Source organism: Drosophila subpulchrella, chromosome 3L (genome assembly GCF_014743375.2).
Source record: "Drosophila subpulchrella strain 33 F10 #4 breed RU33 chromosome 3L, RU_Dsub_v1.1 Primary Assembly, whole genome shotgun sequence".
Taxonomy (NCBI): domain Eukaryota; kingdom Metazoa; phylum Arthropoda; class Insecta; order Diptera; family Drosophilidae; genus Drosophila; species Drosophila subpulchrella.
Window position 1 is genome coordinate 4,272,272 of NC_050612.1, and position 22,202 is coordinate 4,294,473.

Here is a 22,202-nt window from a genome sequence, read left to right on the forward strand (position 1 = left end):
GATAGAATTTGTAAAAAATTTTTTTCCGATTATTCCTATGGGAGCTATAAGATATAGTTGTCCGATCCGGCTGGTTCCGACTTATATTTTACCTGCAAAATATATAAGACTTTTGGGAAAGTTTCAGCCCGATATCTTTAAAACTGAGAGACTAGTTTGCGTAGAAACGGACGGACAGACGGATGGCTAGATCGACTCGTCTAGTCATGCTGATCAAGAATATATATACTTTATGGGGTCGGAAACGTCTCCTTCACTGCGTTGCACACTTCTGACTGAAATCAATATACCCTCTGCAAGGGTATAAAAAAGGCAATTTCGTTGTACAATTTCTTTTAAACATATTTTGTTTAATCAAAGTTACAACGAAGTATTAAGTATTCCTCTTTGTTGTAGGTACCCTAGAAAGGATCGGGGAAATTTTTTTCAAAATACTACGAAGCAGAAAATATTAATCGCGACTATCAGTGTTTTCCGAAAAATGGTTTGTGATGGACACAATTCCGGTTGCTTTTCTCTTTCTTTCTTTATATAAAAAGATATAATATCTGGCATGTGTACAACTTTTCAAAGCTTAATTTCCTAAAAATTCATACTAATTTCCCAGACCTTTTCCGAGACTCACTACCGAATGAGCTGCACGGACTCAAATTTTCTTTGTTCTAACTCTGTTAACCCCCGACAAATTCTCGAAAAACTTTCCGCCAAGCATTCGGCTGGCGGATTTAAATTCGCCAACACGAAAATGAATTGTTTAAAAACCCTGTGCGATAACAAATGATATTTTTAACAAATTCCTTTATGTTTAACGTTTACTAGTTTACTACAGAAAACACCTTTTCTAGCCTTTTTAAAGCTCCAATTTACACTGGTGTCACCCATAAAAAAATTTCCAAAGAACATGGTTTCTTAATTTGTCGTATAAAAAACCATATCCTACAAGCAAAACGTTTGTCAAGTAAATAGATGTACCTTTCCGAGGAAATATCACTTTTTGTGATCGGACTCTAATTTACGCAGATGTTTGCCATAGAAGTAGTAAAATTAAAATTGTTAAGTCTTTTTTAATAGCTATTTTTTTTTTTATATATTTAGTACAGATGGCGGCACGCAATACAATTGAAGTGTTCCATAAGCTGTTGAATTTTGATCAGCTGTTTAGGGGGACTAGAAAACGGACTTCACTGCAATTTCTATAGATTTTACCAGAATCGTCTGTTAAATTTTTTACAGTGCAATTTTTAAGTTATGTAGCTATTTTAACACAGCTATCCGTGACAGCACTGGTGTCTATCGATAACGCGTGACGGAAAGCACCATCGATAGCCTCCGCTCGGACGTGGTTATTCCCATCCATTTGGCAATGCACCAAATTCGCGGATGTGATGAGAGCTCCCTGTTTCCTGGAAATAAACAAACGAAGTGGTTCGAGTCCGCCGGAGATACCTTGCATGTGGATCCAGCCAAGTAGCTAGAGGAAGTCAGCGCCTACCCGCAGTTCCGGGATCGAGGGATCTCCGACTGGTCAGACATTGGTGAGTTTGAGACCCGGATGCGATAAGGGGTTTTGGGGGCGGGGGAGTGTGCTGATTACTGCGCATTACGTTGGTCGAACCACTCTAAAAGATCGTCTTTCACAGAACAAACAACCCAGAAGCAAGCGAACGCCATGTCGACGCCGCGAAATTCCGCTGAGCAAGCGGATTTGGCGGTCTTGGTGGGCAGCAACAACAACAATGGCAGCCGCAGCAGAAGCGCTGGTACTCCCAGGAAATACGCCACTGCCGGAGCTCCGAGCTCCATCAGAATGTGCCCCGCCAGCAATATGAACAACAACCAAAGCAACAAACAGCTAAACTCGATCTGCCAGCGAGCGCAGGCGGGCCACAAGCTGATGATAATCATGCGCGGTCCTCCGGGCAGTGGGAAGTCCACTCTGGCCGAATCCCTGCTGCGCCAAGCCCACCTGCTCGAGCGAAACAAAGTGCACGACTTCGTCCACAGCACAGACGACTACTTCTGGACGCGCCGTGGGTACGATTTCAATCCCACCCTGATCCCAGCCGCCCACGAGTGGAACCAGCGGCGAGTGCGCGAGAAGGCCGCCTGTGGCTGGAGCCCCATCATCGTGGACAACACCAACACGATGGTGTGGGAGATGCAGCCCTACGTTCAGTCCGCCGTGCGTCACGGCTACATCATTGAGCTGCTCGAGCCGCAGACCAGTTGGTGCAAGTCAGCCAGCAAGCTGGCCCAGAAGAATGCTCACAACGTCCCACGGGAAAGCATCCAGCGTATGCTGGAGCGCTACGAGCGCACTACTGCAGGAGATCTCATCAAGGTAATATTCTTATGGTGTTGCGTGGTGTCCATTATTCCCCGCAGCAACATCTATTAAATAAAATGCAAATATAAATTAAATTAAGAAATAATGATGATTCGTTTTTCCAACAGTCGATGAAGGATACAAAGTACTCGGTGGACCTTCCGCAACTGCGCCAACATCCGCCTCTTCCTTCAGTCCCGGTCATTCCTTCATTTGAGGAGAGCAAGCCATTGGAAGGTTCAGCCCCAGCGCCACCAGATAACACCTTTAAGCTGAATGCCAATGCCCAAACGTGGGTACCCTTCGAACAAGGAGCGCCGTCATACTGGTCCCAGACAGCGGATTCCGCAGATTCAGGAGTGTCGGTGGCAGCTCTGGGTGTTCCAGACGCTCCGGCTGCTCAAGGTTCACCAAAGTGCGAAGTCTCCCTGATCGATCTTCTTCGCGACGAGAGCAAGACAGAGGAGGAAACATCGAAAGGGGAGTCCAGAGGGGCAAAGCAGTTTCAGAGGCACTGCTTAAACTGTCGAAATGAACCGGGAGGATTTGCACTTCTGCGACAGATGTATCCCAACAAACAGCTGACGGGCCTCTGGGATCTGTTTGTCAAGTGCCAGGCTGACGTGGACTGGGCTGTCGATATTTTGTTGAAGGAGGACGAGCTTAACGCTGCCACAGGATCCGACCAGTTCGGATTGGAGGAAACCGTGAATTCCGAGGAGGCGTCGCAGTTTCAATGCGATTGCGATAAGTCGGTGGGGAGCCAAGAATCTCCAGTTGGCACTCCTCTTTCCTCGTCGCCAACCCCGCCAGCATCTAAAACCGCTCCTAAGCCGCAACGACAACCACGCAACAAAAGAATTTCGGCCCCCACCAACAAAGAATTGCAACTGCAAATCCAGAATTGCTTTGTTTTAGGTGAGATATTCATATATTGATACAATAGAATAGATGATGAGAAATTATAACTTGTCAATAGCTGAACAAGTAATTTACTAATTGTAAATTGACATTACATATAATATTACAATTTCAGGCGACGAACAATACTCAGAGCACACGCGTAAAATCCGCGACATCCGTAATGGAGTCCTGGATCAACCTATCGTGCCCAAGATTCCAGATGCGCACGAAGCGGCGGATCCGGAAGAGCCGGAGGAGGACGACTCGGAAGACAATACTCTGCTGGAAATGGATTTGGGGGGCACTCTTATTGAGCAGCTGCGCGCCCAGTTCCACACGGACGACGAGATGTTGCCGCCGGAGCAGGTGTTGCCCACCACCACAAAAATATTTGTGCCGCGTCAGCTGGCCAAGCAGCTTTACATGCTGTGGATGGAGGCAGTGTACAACCAGCTGGAGGAACAGCGCCAGAAGACAATGCGTGATGACGAGCAGTTCGCTCGATTGCTGAAGCATCCGGGCTACGCCGATTGCAGCGAGTCCCCGAGCAATGTGGGTGAGCTGCTGGATATGGAGCTGGCCTGGACCATATACAACAGCGAGAAGATGGCCGCCAAGCAGGCCGCCGAGTTGGCGGCTCGCAAGCAACCGCCCAACGACATCGCCACACACCTGACCAAGATGAAATTGTGCGAGACGTTCCCCGAAATCCCCACCGACACTGTTCTCGAGATCTTTGCGGCCACCGGTAGCAACTACGGCCAAACCGTCGAGGTCTTGGACAGCAATGTTCAGAGCGCGCTGAGCGAAGCGGAACTTTATGAAAAGGCTCTACGAGAGGGTGAAAAACTTAGTGCGGAAGTTGCGTTGGAAGAGCAGAAACAGCAGCACCAAAAACAATTGCAACAGAGCTCCTCTGGCCAAGGCCAGCGTTCCAGTTCCAGCTCTTCCACCACTAGTAGATCGCCCTTGCTGCATGAAGAGGCCAAGTGTGCTGCACTCCGCGACTTTGAGGAGACACGAAACATGGCCGCCCATCACTCCCAGCTTAAAGCAGAATGCTACCTGAAGGCCAAACAGGCGGTGCAGCGCGGCAATGGTAGCGTAGCGCTTTATTACTCTGAGATAGCCAACTTGCATAAGCAGAAGATTGACGTCTTCAACCAGAGGGCGGCCAACTGTATCATGGAAGTGCATCGGCACACCCAGAACAATCCGGATCTGCTAGACCTGCATTACCTGCACACGGTAGAGGCGATCAGCTGCCTGGATCTATTTCTCGACCGGCACATTACCGTGCTACGCAACTCCACACGCGTCTACAAGCACGTGTTCATCATCACGGGGCGTGGGCTGCACAGCGTGAATGGAGTGTCCACAATTAAAAACAGGGTCAAGTCCAGGTTGGGCGAGCGACGTTTGCGGTGAGTGGGGAAACCACATTTGTATAAGGGTCAGCTAATTCATTTGCTATTTCAGATGGCAGGAGGTCAACCCAGGGTTGCTACGTGTCAAGGTGTTCTCCGCATCGCGGCATTCAAAGAATTTTTGATTGGAAGCGAACTGCACAGCGGATTGTAGTGGGCTTCAAACTGCCATATAGGACCAAAGGCAACGAACAGATAACCTGGTTTACTACCTCATCCGTTATTTGACTTTGTATCACTGCTTACAAAATTTTGAAGTTGAATCCTGGCCGCTGTATTACTTTCGAATGTGTTCTATAAACTATGAGACATTCCCCATTTTATTACTTAATATTACTTAAAATGCTCGACCCTATTATTTTTTTAAGTTTTTCTTATGCTTCCAAATTAGAATTCGCAATCAACTCTGCAATGTGGTGCTCCAGTATCTTCCAATAAGATATATTCACTAAAATACTTATTTTTATACTATTTTACACAAACTATCGCTAAGGCATGATACTTATAAGTAAAATAATCCTAGCCCTAAGGTACACGTTGTCCAAAAATTACCATTAAATTCAGTTTGGTAGGCAGCTATGATGAGTGTTTTTTCACCAGCCGGTATAATACTGCTTATGCGGTTATTCCACGGCATTTTTCGGCTCAGTCATAAGAGGCTTAGAAAGAGACAAGAGACACGTTTGACATTTACTGGGATTTGTTCGCCTAAGACGACATGCTCACTTTAGCATTTGAACTTTACTTTAAACATTATAGCTCAAAAAACTTTTGAAAAGCTTTTAAAATTAACGTTTAAATAGGTATACCTTTGACGTGTGTTTTGCTTAATACGACTTCAAAATGTTTTGGTGCTAAACAAAGCTTGAAAATGTTATTCATTTCATATCTGCCAGTACTTACTTCGAAAGCCCTTTGAGTTTTTTTTCTAAATGCTATCATATAGTTTTGCCTTTATTTATATAAAAGTTGCTTTTTTGTTGCAGCACCAAATGGCCGCAAGGAGCTGGAAAAATCAAGCAAAAAGCATATAATTAGTTTTTATTCTCAATCATTTTTATTTTCAGCTCTAATTAATGCGAAAAATTTAACTTTTTAGTTTCAATTTTGCTCAACAAACTTTCGGTCCATTTAGTGCCGTGTCGAGGTATTTTAAAATACCAGAAGAACAATTTTGCTCATCAAATAATTGCTTACCAGAGCTTACATATGTCTGCCTTGCTCGTAATAGTTAGTAATATTGTATAGTCTGAGAAAAAATTGCTCTAATGAATGAGCCGAACAATGCCGTGGAATAACCGCATATCCGCTATAGGAGGTAGAGGTCAAGTCCAATAGTGGAACAACTTTTAATTTCTGTGTTTGCGGGTGCGAATTCTAATTTGCAAGCCAGTAAGATACATTTACTTTAGTGCACATATTTTAAAGAACAAATCATTCGAAGGCTCTTTTCTAGTAAAAATGTGACGAAATTTATTTCTTCAATTCTTGGAAATAACGCATCCTACCAAGAGTTTTATGAATATTCCATTATTGTTTTATAAGCAGGTTCAGGTACCGCGGATTAGCCGTCCCTTCTGGCTACCTGCCCAGCAAATTCAACCAAACTTTCGGTTAATGTTTGAAACATGGAAAGACAATCTTTATTACCACTACAAAAACTTCTGGCCTGTCATCGGAAAATGTAGGGAAAGTAGCTAAGGTGAAGGATCAGCCGAGGATACACACAGGGTGTACACCTGTTGGCCGCTGGGAAAGTACCACACAGTCAGTTTAATCGTAACTTAGTCTAAATCATCGATGGCAGTCTGAGCGAGGGCTCCATGGCTTTGGTTGGGGTGGGGTGGGCGGCGTTCACTAGGTGGGGTCCTTAGGCGGCGATGGCGACTGCAGGTCGGTGACTCGCGCTCCCGGCGACTGGTTCTCCTTTCCACCGTGCAGCCGGTTGCCGATGGCCATCAGCTCGATGAGATTGGCGCGGCCGCGTTTGGGTGTAAAGCGGGAACTGCCGGAGTTGGCAGCCTTCTCGCGAGGCGGAGTGCTGAGAAAGACGCCCTCGAAGATCGTCTCCAGGCTGTTGGAGTCGTCGCCGTCGCTGGGCGGACTAATCTGGGCGTTGATTTCGTGCAGGGCGACGTACTGGGGGTCGTGCTGGCGGGAGGGCTCCTCATCGTCCGCAGGGGGCTGTTCCCTCAGCGGCTGCTTGGGCGTCTCGATGTCCGACAGGTTGAGGTCGTCGATGGGCGACGGGGTGCGTCCGTGGGGCGAAAAGGCGCGGATCTCGAAGGCCGGCAGCTCGTCGCAGCTGCCATCCGGGGACTGCTCCTCGCGCTCGAAGGCCAGCGAAAGGTCGCTCTCGCTTTCCATGTCCATGGAGGACACCGAGCACTGCAGGCGCAAGGAGCTGTTCAGCTGGTCTCCCTCCGCACACGTATTCACCGCTTCCGAAGTTTCCATGGTCTGGCTGGTCTCTGCAGGGCAGCTATTGCTTATATACATCACTGGGTTATGCTGCACTTTCTGCCTGCCTGCGTTCTTCGCGGCTGTCTTCGCGGAAATCTGCTTCCGCAGGTAACTAGTGTTTGGGATCAAGCCCTGTCCTTTTGCCGCCAGTCCAAAAAATTTAAATCTCAACAATACAATTCAAGCCGTCACTTTGCTAGGGATGGGAGACAGCCGCGCTACCTGAAAGGGGTCGTTCCCTGTGAATGGCAACCGGGCGTGATCCGATAGTTGCGGGAAAGTAGCTAGTAGTCAAAGCCGTACTAGCTACTTTTCCGCTTGTCGGAATTCAGAATCCCGAGTTAGGAGGACTTGTTCTTCTTTAATTAGAAGTAGTTTTACTTTTCCAGACACGCTGTTGGGGTACAGGGTCCCGAAAATTTAAAAAGGTTGGGTAACATTTGGAAAATATAAAAACTGGACACTAATCTTCTGACTAAGAACGGCATAAAAAAACTTTTAAAAATTTGTACCATGACCAAAATAAGAAATTAATTTCCATATCCTGTCCAGAAACCAATGCCTTAAAAATGCAATTTACAAAAATGATTGTTAATAGAAACGTTGATATCAGAACTTTTTGTTTCATATATTGGGAGCTGATACAATAAATTTCGTATACCGGAATGAGACGTACATATGTACATAAAATTAAACAAATTTTGTTTTTCATGCAAAGTATTATATGTAACTGGGTAAAAATAAGAGTTGTTATTATACTTACCTGAAACGTGTTTATGAATTACAGTCTTAGAATGGAATGGAATTCGATCTTTACACTTAACACCAGAGAATGGCTAAGAGTAAATGGTAAGTATTACTTCGAAACATTTCTTAAAACTTACAGTTAACATTTTTGAAGTTTTCCCACCAAATTCATGTAGAAATGCATGTACTCCCCAGGGATCATTTAAATCGATTGATAATTTTAATTGAAACACAAATTCAAAACAAAATGTTCTTTCATAACTTTAATTCGAATCTGTCTTTTGTTGGTTTCGTTTACGCTTAGCTCGTATTTGCTCGTTAAACAAGTTAATTAGTGAAACTATCGTACTTCGTCGTTAAAAGACATAAATTGTGATATATACGATATAGCATGTACTTGAGTTTATACGTCGATTTTTAGTACTCCATTTCGCTAATTCTGTTGCATTCCGTAAAGTGCAATTAAACATTTATCTATCTTAAGTAAGTTTCGATGCGCAAGCTTTTAGCTGCTCACTCAACACAATTGTTGCTCTGTCATAAAAACAATTAATCAATAAATTATTTAACAAATAGTTCAAAGCGTATTTCAAAGTATACATTAAGTACAGTAGTTTAGTGTTTGTTTACCTACAATTAAATTACATTTAAATACAAATCGTTAAAGTAATGCCTAGAAAACAAATTTTGTTTCTTGGAAGTTTAGCTTACTTGCTTACATATTTTGAGCGCAGATTTAATTTAACTAACACCATTTTTTCCATACACTTAGGGTGAAACACGAATGTTGCCACAAATCTTGTGCCTAAACATTTAATTTAATTTTATTAAATTCAATTTGATGCTTTTCTCGTTTGGGATGTTACTTAGCTTGTGTATATATATGTATCGTTTTAATGGTTATGTAATTCTTTACTATGTAATTTTGATGTTTCTTTATTGGGCGTGTATGGCTGGAGGGATGTCTCCTCATTTGAAACCCAGCACAACCCCTTTCAGTATGAGTATTGAACAGTTTTTCCAGTTTACATTTATTTAAGTGTGCCTGAACTTTCTCTTTTGGCGCTTTAGTTTTCCCCAGCTTGATGATTATTAATCACCATTGATTAAACTTGAAACTTCTGCAACTGAAATGAAATCATATAAATATCATCTAAAAAAAAATTCGAGATGATCGAATTTAAAGTTCTTACAAATCATATGTCTTCCGAAGAAGCGATCAAACGATTAAATAACATTTCTGCATTATTACCTCAAAAATGTTTAAAATTAAAAATATGAATTATCATAATATAATATCAAAAGATTTACCAAAACATCTTTCACTTTTATTAAATTGGAACAACTTAATTTCAAGGCAAACTAAAATTATGCGCTAGAGAAGTTCGATGTTATTTCCCTATCGAAAGTTCAGCACTTGGGGCCCAACCATCGACTGAGATCTTTGATGATCGGTTAAACCAATATTTAAGTTTGGCACACACTCTGAGTAATGCTCTCCCGCTCGAACCTTGGCCCCCGCCCACTGCCCAGGTCCGCCGCCCTACCCCCCACCCCCGCCAGCCTGCCTCAGTTTAGACCCAGCAGCCTCTTGAAGGCCCGCCTGTAGTCCAGGTTGAAAATGGTGTAGATGACCGGGTTCAGGCCGGAGTTGATGTAGCCCAGCCAGGTGATGAAGTTCTTGAACTTATTTGTAGGGCAGCAGCTCTGGCAGAAGGGCAGGATGACGTACATGAGGAAGAAGGGCAGCCAGCAGATGACGAACACGCCCATGATGATGCCCAGGGTGCGGGCTGCCCGCCGCTCCTTGGACAGCGAGATCTTCTGCTTCTCCTCGATGAACTGGTTCACGCCGCTCGGTTTCTTCTGCTGCGGAGTGGCGGAAACGGCGGCGACTCCCGTCGAGGACTGCGGTGGCGTGAGCTTAAGGGACGTCTGCTCGTCCGCCTGAGTCACACAGACCTAGAATCAAGGTATCAGGGAATCAAGGTCAATCACAAAATCAATTATAGGAAAAGAAGGACCGCTACCCCAGTTTACAAAATATCGATTCCCTGATTATGACAAGACCACGCACAATTTTAAATAATAATAATACTTGTTTCGACTGGCTTCTATTACTTTTTGACGGAGACGACAATCTAATAATTTGTGCAACCCACCATAAAAAATATTAGTTTTGAATAAGCTAATGCGGAAACAATATGTTTACATGTCGGCTCCTGGGAAAAAAATTAAAGTTGTAGTCCATCGACCAAAAAAGTGGAAAAACCAATCTTTAAATGAATTTTGACCATACCCAGTTTGATTTATTCGCAGGGCCAACTTTAAGTTGAAAACGTAATGTTTTTCAACGTTTTTATCAAGCGCCTGCGCTGGCGTTTTTTGTCCAATCAAATTGATCTGATGCCAAAGTTAAGGTGTAATCTATCGACTTTGAAATGAGACAAAAACTGGTATACTTGGGGGGATATAAGTCAAGTATAAGAAGAAAAACAGAAATTCCGAGACCCAACACTTAAAAAAAATGTGCCATTGAAAAAAGATAGTGACATTTTTATGAACCATGGTTCAGCACTAACAGAATTTGCCATCAATTGCTTGGTAGCGTATTATTAATTTAATTTTGTAAGGTTGTGTAAATAAAAAAAATGTTAGACGACTATTAAATAATCATTAGATTGGCTATATAATATATAATATAATATATATATATATATATATATATATAATATATAATAAGTAATATAATAAGTAATAAATATATATTTATTATATATAATAAAAAAAGATTGTTGTTCACCTGCTGCCCTTTCAGGAGCAAGGGAGTAAGTAGTCAAGAAGCACAAGATCATAAGGAAACTGGTGTAATGGTCAGCTTGTGGCTGATTTATCTTTGCGATTCTCAGACTGTCTTACCTGTATGCAACCCTTGGGGTCACTCCCGCTCTCCGTGCTGATCTCGGCGTCGGACTTTGCACCTCCGGAGTGTCCTCCGCTGGCACGGCAGCTTCCTCCGGCGGGCAGGAGCTGCTGTTCGCCGTGGGGCTCGCAGGTGGACGAGGACTGCGACTTGCGACCGCCCCGGGCCTTGCCGTGTTTGATCGAGTCCTTGATCTTGGCCCGCCGCGACTTCTTGACCAGCACGACCACGTGCTGCTGCTGCTGCGGATCGCTGTTGCTCTGGGCTCCCGCCTTGGAGCCATCCTGCGTCTGCTGCGGCTGGTGGGTCTCGCTGCTGATGCTCTCCTGGTCGTTCTGGATCATGGGCGTAGCGAATTGGGGCCGGTCCCTGCCGCAGCACAGCCAGCTGGCCAGGAGGCGTGACTTGGAGCCGGAGGTGGAGGCGGCTGCGGGTGAGGAGTTGGCCATCGGCTCCAACTCGGCGGACTTCAGCGCGATCGTGTTGAGCTTGTTGGCCTTGGCCCGCTCCCGCAGGCGCCGCCGCGTGGCCACGAAGATCTCGATGTAGACGATCGTCATGATGGCCAGCGGAATGAAGAAGGAGCCCAGCGAGGAGTAGATGACATAGCCGCGCTGCGAGGTCAGCTCGCAGGGCGTGGCGCTGGTGAACTCGTCCGGCCAGTCGTTCCAGCCGATCAGTGGCGGGCTGCTGATCAGCAACGAGAGCAGCCACACCCCGGAGATAAGCAGCAGGACCCGGCCCACGGTTCGCTTCTGGGCGTAGTTAATCGGGTCCGTGATGGCCCAGTAGCGGTCCAGGGCAATGGCGCACAGGTTCAGGATGGAGCTGGTGCAGCACAGGACGTCGCAGGTGAGCCACAGCTTGCACAGGTGGATGCCAAACTCCCAGCGCCCCAGGATCGAGTAGGCCACGTTAAAGGGCAGCACAAGGAGAGCCACCGTGAGATCGGCCACCGCCAGCGACACAATGAAGAAGTTCTGGACGATACGCAGCGGTTTGTAGGTGAACACACTCAGGATCACCAGGATGTTCCCGATGATGGTCAGCACGATGATAACGGAGAGAACCAGGGCGGTCAGTAAAGCCTGTGGGAAAATTAAAGAAACATAAATGAAGTAAGATATTTTTAAGTTGGGCCGCAGGCTGTGTAATTTGTTGAAAGATCAGAGATATCAAAGAGTTTATTGTTTTGTGTATAAGACAAGAGGGACCAAGGGTGTCGACTCTCAAATATTCGTTACCCTGGGACGAATTTCACAATATATTTATACAGCAATAACACGAGATGGAGATATTCAGGTAACAAAGAGACTGTTCTCAAGATTGCACACTTTATTGGCCTTTAACTTTCTAGTGAATGGTACAATTGGAATAATTTGGCATGTTTATGGGTATTAATATCCAATCAAAACAAAATCTCATTTAAACTTTTGCAAAATATTTTAAAATGTGGCTGCTAGACGGGTTTTAGCGTTATAGGCGTTAGAGTGGGCGTGGCACTCTGCTGAAATAAACATTTGCTGCGCAAGAAGCTCTAGAATACGAATGCCAAATTTTCTAGCATTTATTGTTTCCGAGATACGGACGGACAGACAGACGGACATGGCTAGATCGACTCGGCTAGGGATCCTGATCAAGAATAGATGTGTATACTTTAAAGGGTCGGAAACGCTCCCTTGTACCTGTTAAATTTTTTCGGCGAAATTAGTGTTCCTATTTTATTCTACGAGTGCGAGTATAAGGACCGCAAAGGATGAAAAAAAGCAAAGGATACTTAAACTGAATATTTCTCGCTTTGCTTTTATCCATTACTGTTTTTATTAACTTTAAATATGGGAATGTAAAGTCATAGTTAACTCAAATTGATTGACACTGACATTGATTTAATGACAGAAAATATTTAAAGTAAATACGAATAACGTCATATATAATATTTTTTGACTAGTCTAATAATATTTGTATAAAAACTACATTCTTGTAGTTAACTCAAATATGTAATACCACACTTTGAATTTAATATCCAGATATTCACTTTGATTCTTCCATCGTTTTTCAGTGTATCATTATTATTACCTCCCACTCTGGCACCGCCAGTTGGAGGCCCAGGACGCTGGCGTGCAGCTCCTCCACGGCTCCGTCGCACTCTCCCACGGAGTCCGCATCCGCCGGAGCCGTACTCAGTGCCGCCGCCACGGTGGTCAGGCCCTCCACCAGAGAACCGGTTATGTTGGCCGCCGTCTCCGCTTCCATGCCCGCGTCCGCATCCGTATACGGCCGTACGGCATCGTCGCTTCCGGATTTTGTGGTGCTTACGGCGGCTGCAGCGGTTAGAGCCGCCGCCGCCACCGTTGTGGTGACATTTACAAACAGGATCTGATCTGCCGATGGCATTTTGGCATCGCCTGCCCGCCGCTTCCACTTGCTCCTCTTGGGTCCGCTTACGTCAGCATGCGTCTCGGTTGAATGGCGGACGGAATGTGCGGTGCGTGGTTCCTTTCTGCGGAGAAAAATGTGGAGGAGAACAGGATTAATGTGGCTGCATCGCTTTGGTTTGCGAAGAAATGTCTTGGGAATTTTGTGGATTACGTATAAATGGTAAAAGCGTTTATAATTTTATAGCCTCGCAGAGGCCATAATAACTTCACAGTAAAGGTTGCAACGTTATAAAAGAGGTTCTGAAAATAAGTCGGGCAAGTGAAGGGAATCATCTTAGGATGAGCTGAGATAATAGAGAAAAGGAACATTTAGATGCACCTAAAAACAATAATGATTGGTCTTTAAAGTTTGTATTGTATTAAAGAATTGTTACTTTAAGAAGGATCCTAACTCTAGATCCTAAGTATGAATATACATAGCTCACGCAGGACCAGTTTAAAAAGATTGGGGTATCATCGATTGTTGTTATACTCCCTTTTCAATCCTTGCTGCGGAAAAAGTTTTGCCGCAAGAGTCAAGTAAATTTTATTGGGGGACTTCAGCACAAGGCAATCCGGATCATGTCAAATCCAAATTATTTACAGCTTGTCAATAAACAGACACAAAGAACATTCGAATGATGGGACGGACTTTCCGAGAGAAACTCAATGGCAGCCCGGGAAAAAGGTAAGGTAGCCCTTATGTCAGGCCTGAAAAAACTCGGCCAGAAGGCCATTAACAATTTATATGACAAATCTTGTCGCATTATCTCCGCTTCGGATAAAATATTTAAAACTAATTAAAAATGTCAGGCCAGAACGGCTCGAGACGGATGGCCCTAAGGAAATGGCTCCAAGATGTTAAGGGATTTCGTGGACAATGAACGTGGAGTCCTTTCACTTGTCTTCCACCACCCACTTTATAATCATCGAATAATTGTTGCTCTGCTCTTTCTCTTGACACATCTATATCCGCTAAGCCCTTGCCAACTTTACTGAGTTTTGCTCTCGGACTCTTCTTCTACACCGAACATGCCTGATAGCAGTTGAAAGAACATTAATCAAAATAACCCGCTCATAAACTGAACTCTCCAGCGGAGCCCAGAAAATGGGGAAAGGAAGGAACAACTTTGAAGCAAACATTTTCATTCAGCAAAAATTGTTTTGCGTTTTTTCGCTCCACGGGCGGCTGAAGTGGGGTCGGGCTGCCAGATTGCTAATGCCCCTCAATCCTACCTTGATTTCTGTCTGCAAGAGTAAAGCTTTTAGTCGGGAAATGGGAAATGTATTTTCGGTTTTTTTCAACCTCTACAAATAGGCGGGTACAAAGTTTTAAGCGATTTTTAGTTGGTTGGTCTGCCATATTTGAACACGACTTGAGTTCAGGAGAGACTAAGACAATCTCGCCAACAGAGTCACAAAAATAAACGAAAATAGTTCATAAAACTATGGTAAGTTTTATAAGGGCAATAAATCACTTTAATAAGACAATTAAAGATTATACTTTATGGGTAAATTTATTAACTTAGTTAATAATATTGTACAATATACTTGAATATTATTAATAGTCGAAGGCCCTGCTGCTAGCACTACACCATCTATGATAGTATTAGTTTTGTTAACTTTACTATCATCTTTAATAAATAAATAATACAGAGAATTTAAAATATTATATTGTTTTATTTTTTATTTCAGTATCCACTAAAAAATAATAATTCCATTGGTAAACTGATTTTCATCTGAAAATACGCCGAAAAAAATTCTCATAGAAAAGAAACTATAGTTACATTAATTCACTACACTACTTTCGAAAAATCGATTTTGCGTCGATAAAATAGGTATTAAATTAATAATAAATTGAAATTAATTGTTTTAAAAATAAAACCACAAATCCAAATTCCAGACAGAAATTTTTGATGTGAAACTGTAAGGAAAACATTACATTAATTAGTCTTGAATGTATACTTTAATTTAAGTACGTCCTGTGGTAACTTATAATACAACTTATCAACATAAGTCTTAACATTTCTGTTTATGGGTGAACGCGACATAATTGAATTGAAGGAATATTAAAACTGGTGGCGTGAGGAGGGGATTTCTACTGTTTGTTTCTGGCCTGCCTGGCCGCCGGGCGATAAGCTTATTACAAAAGCTCCTGATTAAGGAACCAGCGCCCAAAAGCAGTCGAGGAATCGTGTTTGTGTTCGCGTGAGTGTGAATGAACAGCTTTGGATAGTTTGTCCCTGACTTGAGTTCAGTTGGGTTCGTTTGGGGAATGGGGAAAAGTTTTTTGAACTCGTTATGCAGTCTCCCGATAGGGAAGCGAAGTGACCTTGACTGAACGGGGTTCCACATACACTTAGCTGAATACATACCTAAAAGCAGGCTTCGGCCCACATGGACACGTCCTTTTTGGCAAACTTGTCATTAGCATTTGTGTGCTTGCATCTGGGAATGTGAGAAGCTAGTGTGCCAAAGTTTGGCGACCTTATTTTTATGGAAAAATCGAATGAAGGGCTTAAAGTCTTTCCCTTACGGTCTCTGAGACATTACATTCCACAACTAGTGAAAGAGTGTACAGACTTCGTTGGCAGCTTCGAAGCTTCATTGTTTTCCTCAATTTTACGCCGTGTCATGCTCATTAAATATGCAAGAGTTCCGGCATATCTGCAAGATACACGCATCCTCGACATCAAACCCACCCGAAAAGCCACCCACAGAGCCTTATTTATAGCCCACATTAGGCACTTGGCCAGCTAAAAATACTGGAGGTCGAATCGCCTTTGATGCTGATCAAGCTTGCCGCACGGAACGAAAAAGATACTAATAAAGCACATGCATCTTTCGGAATTTCTGTTAATTGCCACTGATGGGAGTGAGCGCCACGCCCCTTCTACACACCTTAACGCCCCGCCCCTCATGTTTCATTTCATTTGCATGATTAATGTGGCGTACAACAATTCAAAGAGGCACACAAGTAAAATTTCATCGTTCAAATACAGAGAACCTAAGAGAATTACGAAATTCATAACAAACAAAATGAAGGCAATGAAAATGCTTTGCTTTGATTTCGCGGCGAGCTCTTTGAGATGCGAGAATTTTAAATATTTTACGCGTAATTAAAACGGGTGAAATTGATTGGAAATTATGAAATGTTTTCGTGCCTAAGTAAACATGATTGGGCCCAAAGGAATGTTGGGTTAGAAAAGTGGGGGGTTGTGGTTTCTCTGCGGTTTCCCTCCCACTCGTTCACCGCTTTTTCACTTTCTGGGGCAATAAAAGGCCGCTGATCGCCGCCCAGTTGACAACTGGCCAACCTGTAGATAAGGCTCCAATTTCCACCTGCGTTCATTTACTGTCCTTGCAGTTTCACCCCTTGAGAGAGCTGCACTTGAAAAAGAAGGGTTGGAATATTTAGTCTTGAAATATAATATACAAATAGATAATGGAAAATAATTTTTTAATTTTATACCCAGCTGAAATAAACATGCACTGCGCAAAAATCTCTAGAATCTGCATGCCTTATCCCAACTTTCTATGTGTTATGGACGGACATGGCTATTTCGATCAAGAATATATATACTTTATGGTGCGGAAACGAAAATAATATAACCTTTTACTCTACGAGTATATGTGGGTATAAATAAATAAATACAAATATATTTAAGCATCTTTGCCATTCGTGTGTTCAGTGTACGATGGCGAACTAAACCAAACTGAACTAGGCCTAAATGAAAGTCGACCTGTAGTCAATAAAACGCAATTCGAGTCGAGTTGAGTTGGGCTCGTGAATGGAAAAGCGTGGGCGGTATGGCCAGCTGCAGGGCCTTATCCACTTATGGCAGGCTCTGCGGTCCATTCAGGACACTCAGGCACTGCCAGGAGCCACCCACCCACTTCCAGCCCGCTTTCATGCAGTTTTGCGCTTCTATTGCGCGACTATCGATACAGTTTTGGGCTAGAAATTGGATTAAGTGGGACACTCTCACACTGGGACTCTGTCTGGGTCGCTTTGCCTCCGCCGGGGTGAGTGAAACATTTAACAACATTCAGAGTGCGCTGAGCACTAAATCCGTGCAGAAGTGGCGGGCTTAATGCATTTTAAAGAATCGGAAGAGCAGCCATACATTCAACCACGGACAGGTTGCAAATTTGCTTACATGTTGGTGTGGCGTTCTGTTTGGCTTGTGGATCTCGATTCTTCTTGGGTGTCCTCTCCGTTTTTCCGCTTTCCCGTCTTTGTTGCTGGCTGCTGCATGTGCCATGTGGGAAATTCCCTCGTCCGATGCCGTTTTTCCTTCTTTTTGTTTGGCAATGACAAGAACACGCTGATGTGTAAAGCAATTGGTCGGGGACGGAGACGGGCCGTGAGATAAAGGCATGTGCGGAATCGGGACTGCTTCCCAAATGAGCAGCAGATTGATGAAGCAGAAAATATTCCCCGTAAAGTAATGAGCGCTGCTGCTGCCAGCCGGCTGATTGAACGGAGATGGGACATACAAATTGGGGGAGATTTGTTCTGGTTTTCATTAACTTTTCATTGACTTCATTAAGACAACATTTTTAATTTCGAAAACAAATGGATGCGTCACTTTAGTACCAAGTTTAGTCTTTTATAGAATAAATTAATAGGGTATTCAAATACTTGCAAATACAAAAATGTTCACATAAAATATTTCGCATGGCTTCAACACACCAGCCTACGTGTAAAAATGGGTTCCACTTGTGTAGAAGATGTAATGTGTAATGACTTAAAGTTGGAGTTTTAAGTACTCAAAAAATACTAAAAGGTCGGGCTTGAGTCTATGGTGTTGCTAACAAAAAAGCCAAGTGACACCTAAGAATTCGCGTAGATTTTGTTGCTCTACCTTACTTGTGGCAATTAATATTTTTATTCTTGGTCAATGCTGTTTACAGACAAAAATCAGTTTTTGCCAATGAAATCGCGGTAATATTTTCAATTTTTTTTTTTGGATTTTTAGTTGAGGGCATAGTTAACACTTTGAAGAGGTGACATTCTTGACTAAGAAGTTTGGCATTTACCAAGTTGAAGAATTCGCGTTTTAACCAAATGTTCGGTGAAATCAACTAAGAGAAGACTAAAAACATGTATTTAAATTTAATGGCACAATTTCCTTATATAATAGCCAAAAATAGAAAGTTCACCCAGGGAAAAACACCGTGCTAAAAACAAGTACAAACAGCCTTGATTTAAGAAAAATTGCATGCTTAACATTTAAGAACGTTCGTGCTCAAAAATTCTCATAAAGAGCACTTTTTGAAATTTTAATGTCTGTCAACTCTAATAATTCCCAACTGTTTATTTTGAAAGTACTCGGTATATAAGGCGCATAAATTAGGCAGTGTTAATGCCCTTGAGCGGTAAGTTGTAAGTAAACTTAAAATATTAATATTGTTTATATATATCTCGTTTATTTCGTTTCAGTTTCCAATACCAATTTCTCTTACTAGCATAAAATAAAAACTCATTTAAATTTCATAATATTTATATAGTGACTTAAGAATTATTCGTATTTAAATCATGCTTGCAACTTTCTTACTTTATTATTAAATCGTTCTTGTTTTTAGTCCAACTATGACTTGATTTAAGAATTATTCATACTTGATTGAAGACCGAAAGGTTCTTAAATCTAGTATTTTCGGTCTTGAAAATTCGTGCTCGAAAGTAGTATTTTGTTCTCGCGTTCTGTATTTTCCATGCTTGGCGAAGTTTTGACACCGAAAATACTAGGTTCAAGCACGAAATGCTTGATTTTTTTTCTGAGTGTTGGCTTTATTTTTTACGTTAATTTTCAGCAACAATTTAAAAAACAAGAGCGTTCACAAAACACTTTTGCAAAGCAACTGAATGCCTTAATCAAGTTTGTTTAGTGATATTCGTGTAAATTAACATTAAATTACAATTATTCCTGAAAGTTAAATCCGAAACCTATAAATTTTTATCAAAATTTGTTCATGTAATAATTGGCGCATTTGGTCAGATAAAATCTTGGAATTACCAAGTAAGTATTGTAAAAGTAAAAGGAATTATATAATGACCAGAACAAAATATATAAAGTAAAAGAAGAAAGATCAACTATGTTTTTTTTTTTAACATCTTTTTCAGTTTGTACAGTAGAATTATAACTTTAAAACACTGTTTGATCGGCTTAACATCGATGTCCCATTGATCCAAATTATCTCAATTGTTGGCCGGACGTGTTGAAATGTCAGCAATTTGCGAGCTATCCAGAGTTCCTGCCCTCGGATCGGGAACCCGAACCTGGCACGTTTCTGGGAGTTAATGCGGGCGAGCTATTCGAAAATTGATGCGTACCATGGCAGAATCGCAGCGGCATTGACAGAAAAAAGGGAGAAATGTCAGTCCGGCGGACAGAGGACAGACAGATGGATGGATGGCTTCAGGGGGAGGGAAGGGGCGGCTAGTGCATACCTGCAACTGATAAACATGAAAATCATCATCATTGGCAAAAAGCAAACCAGCCATGTAAACTGCTAGCTATATGTGTGTGAACACGAGTGTTTCGATGTGGGTGGGTTTGTGGCCACGCCCAAATAAGTACAGTCTGGCTCCGATAACTCAAATCTTGGCATGTGCTGTCTGCAAATTAGCATTTCAATTGATACATTTCATTGCTTTTAAAAGCGAAGAACTTTGTTAAACAAGAGGGCCATTTACTTTAATATTCTTACTATATTACAACCTTTTGAAATACCCATAATAATTATGATTTTCCATAATAAGATCGGTGTGCTCAAAAGGTTTTCGCCCTGAATTTGAGAATTTGGGAGTTAAAAGAGTATTTGGTTTTTATGACTAGTAAATTACTTTGTTTGGTACAAATTAACTTCAGGTGGATATTATTGTTATAGCATTTCCACTAGTCTTAAAGCTAAGTATAATAACTTTTAAGGATGTTTGGGGCTTGAGTTATTAGTTTTAGTGCCCTAAGATAACAATGTTGTAATACTTTCATAAAAACCTCTTGTCCATTTTATTTGAACCATTTTTATTTTGACCTTGAATCGAAATTTCTTTTTCAGACTTCAAACAATTTAAGCAAACACTGCGCGGAGTAATCAATTTTGCCGCATCTACAGAAATTTCGGCAAGTGGAAGCTCCTCTGTTCGTGTGCACACTCGCTCTGCCTACACACACACAGGCTGTCAGTCAGTCAAAAGTTGCACTCCAATGCACATTTTGTGCCCTGCGAATCGAACGCTATCCTGAGACCCATCGAACTTCGCAGGACGCGGACTCGGCTTCGGCCAGAAGGATGCGACGTCCTGACAGCGGACCCAGAGTTGCAAATGGAAATGCATTTTCCGCTGGCACTCGTCCAATGTGGGCGCTTTCAGTGCAGATTTCTCCTCCAGTGCTCGGCGACTGGGGATTGTTGAAATATTTGTAGGGCTCTTGCATATTTAAGCCTGATGAGCGTGTGCTTAGCATGTTTTTGGACGTCCTTTGCTTATTGCTCGAGTTGGCATTCGATTGCCATTTTCGCTGTGCTAGTCAAAGATTCAGTGACAAGACATGAGTGAAAATTAAAGTCAAAGCTAAGCAAAGACGGGCCGAGGGCGCTTTAAATGGTTTCCACCAACAATTTGCCCACGCTTTGATGTGTCTCACACTTTTTAATCGACTCAACATGTGTTTGTTTTATGGATGGGCCTGTCTGGCTTCCTGTTTCCATTAATTCCCAGTTAGCCGACCCTGAAAGATTTGTTTTTGTTTGGGCTTACGCCAAATGTTGAACTATTCATGAATCGATTGACCTTTTCCCGTGTGGCACCGAAATCAATTTGTAAAACTAATTAAGGATATCATCTTTCGGCCCGGGCTGTGTAAGCTTGGAGTCGCTTCAATTAGCTAAGAGCTATGAGTGTTCTGCCGAATGTTGACCAAGTGGAGTCCGCTTATCTATATTTGCCGGCCAAAAAGTCAAACGAACGGGCGAAGCGTTCTGTGCCTGTGTTTAGTTTTCAAACATGCATGGCTTCAATTGATTTGATTTGATAGATTTGATTTCACTTTTCCCGGGTCCCCTTTCGTTTTTTCCGTACTTGATCATTTGCCACTTTTGATTTTTTGCCCAAACAAATCAGAGTTCCCACAGCGGGGGCATTTTTTCCATTCTTTCCTAAATGGGTGGGCAATTTTTTTGCTTTGTTTGTCTGCCGATTGTGTTGCGAGTCGTCATGGAATTGCAAATTGCGTTCGAGTGGGTTGCTTGAAAACTTGTTTGATTGCAATTTAGCTGCGATTTGATTTGATATACAGCAGCAGATGGTTAACTAGCATCTGGCCAATCAACCTGGCCGATTCTGTATCATATTCTCAGTCAGTATCCCAGTGCCACTTGATGTTTTCCTTGGTGACCCCATCGATTTCCTATATGAACCAGAGACCAACTGCCAACATCTGCCGCTCAGTCCCCCCATGAGCAATTTCCTAGCCCATCCGCCAGCTGCTCTGTGCATTATTTTATTGTTGCTGTTGCTCTTCACTTAATTAAACATTTTCGTTTAAACAATAGACTTGGCCACTCGCACTCGCACAAGAAAAACAAAATACAATACAATATTGGCTTTGGGGTCCGCAAGACTAGAGCTCTATGACGTTCGTGCTCCAAAAAGAAAAGGAGCGAAAATGTAATAAGCATTGTTATGGGCAAACTTTCTGCTGACCGACATGGGAGCCAAGGGAGTCCTATTTGGACCTTTGTGAACCCAATGCGTACGTGTTGAGAGGTTTGATTGAAAAGCTATGGTCGATCGATGCAGTCATAAAAACTAAAAGGACATCGGCGCCACTTTGCGCAAGCTCATTTGTAGGCAAAGTGCCCACACGCTGGCTGAAAGGGGCGACTCCCAGTCTACACTGAAAACAGTTTTACTATTGGATTTTATTTCATAGATGGGAGAATAAGGTTTGTTGGATCAAACCAGTATTTGGAACATTTTAAAGTGG

General features: G+C 42.7%; 3 protein-coding genes across 3 annotated transcripts in view; 1 reads left to right on the forward strand and 2 right to left on the reverse strand.

The window, feature by feature from the left end:
- The first annotated feature begins 293 nt into the window (after positions 1 to 293).
- LOC119553321 lies at positions 294 to 5,235 on the forward strand. Its single transcript, XM_037863651.1, has 5 exons — positions 294 to 1,535; positions 1,641 to 2,341; positions 2,455 to 3,244; positions 3,363 to 4,653; positions 4,709 to 5,235. The coding sequence occupies exons 2-5, from the start codon at positions 1,670 to 1,672 to the stop codon at positions 4,779 to 4,781; spliced, it is 2,826 nt and encodes a 941-aa protein (XP_037719579.1). The 5' UTR covers positions 294 to 1,535; positions 1,641 to 1,669; the 3' UTR covers positions 4,782 to 5,235.
- Positions 5,236 to 6,270: 1,035 nt separating this feature from the next.
- LOC119553323 lies at positions 6,271 to 7,316 on the reverse strand. Its single transcript, XM_037863652.1, has one exon. The coding sequence runs from the start codon at positions 7,153 to 7,155 to the stop codon at positions 6,514 to 6,516; it is 642 nt and encodes a 213-aa protein (XP_037719580.1). The 5' UTR covers positions 7,156 to 7,316; the 3' UTR covers positions 6,271 to 6,513.
- A 2,096-nt stretch (positions 7,317 to 9,412) lies between these two features.
- LOC119554793 (tyramine/octopamine receptor) overlaps positions 9,413 to 22,202 on the reverse strand; it is a 36,682-nt gene continuing 23,892 nt past the window's right edge. Inside the window, exons 2-4 of the mRNA XM_037865842.1 lie at positions 12,866 to 13,289; positions 10,786 to 11,877; positions 9,413 to 9,828 (exon numbers count right to left, since the gene is read on the reverse strand). Of these exons, the coding sequence (XP_037721770.1) occupies positions 9,436 to 9,828; positions 10,786 to 11,877; positions 12,866 to 13,183 (1,803 nt within the window). The 5' untranslated portion in view covers positions 13,184 to 13,289 and the 3' untranslated portion in view covers positions 9,413 to 9,435. The remainder of the gene's footprint in view (positions 9,829 to 10,785; positions 11,878 to 12,865; positions 13,290 to 22,202) is intronic.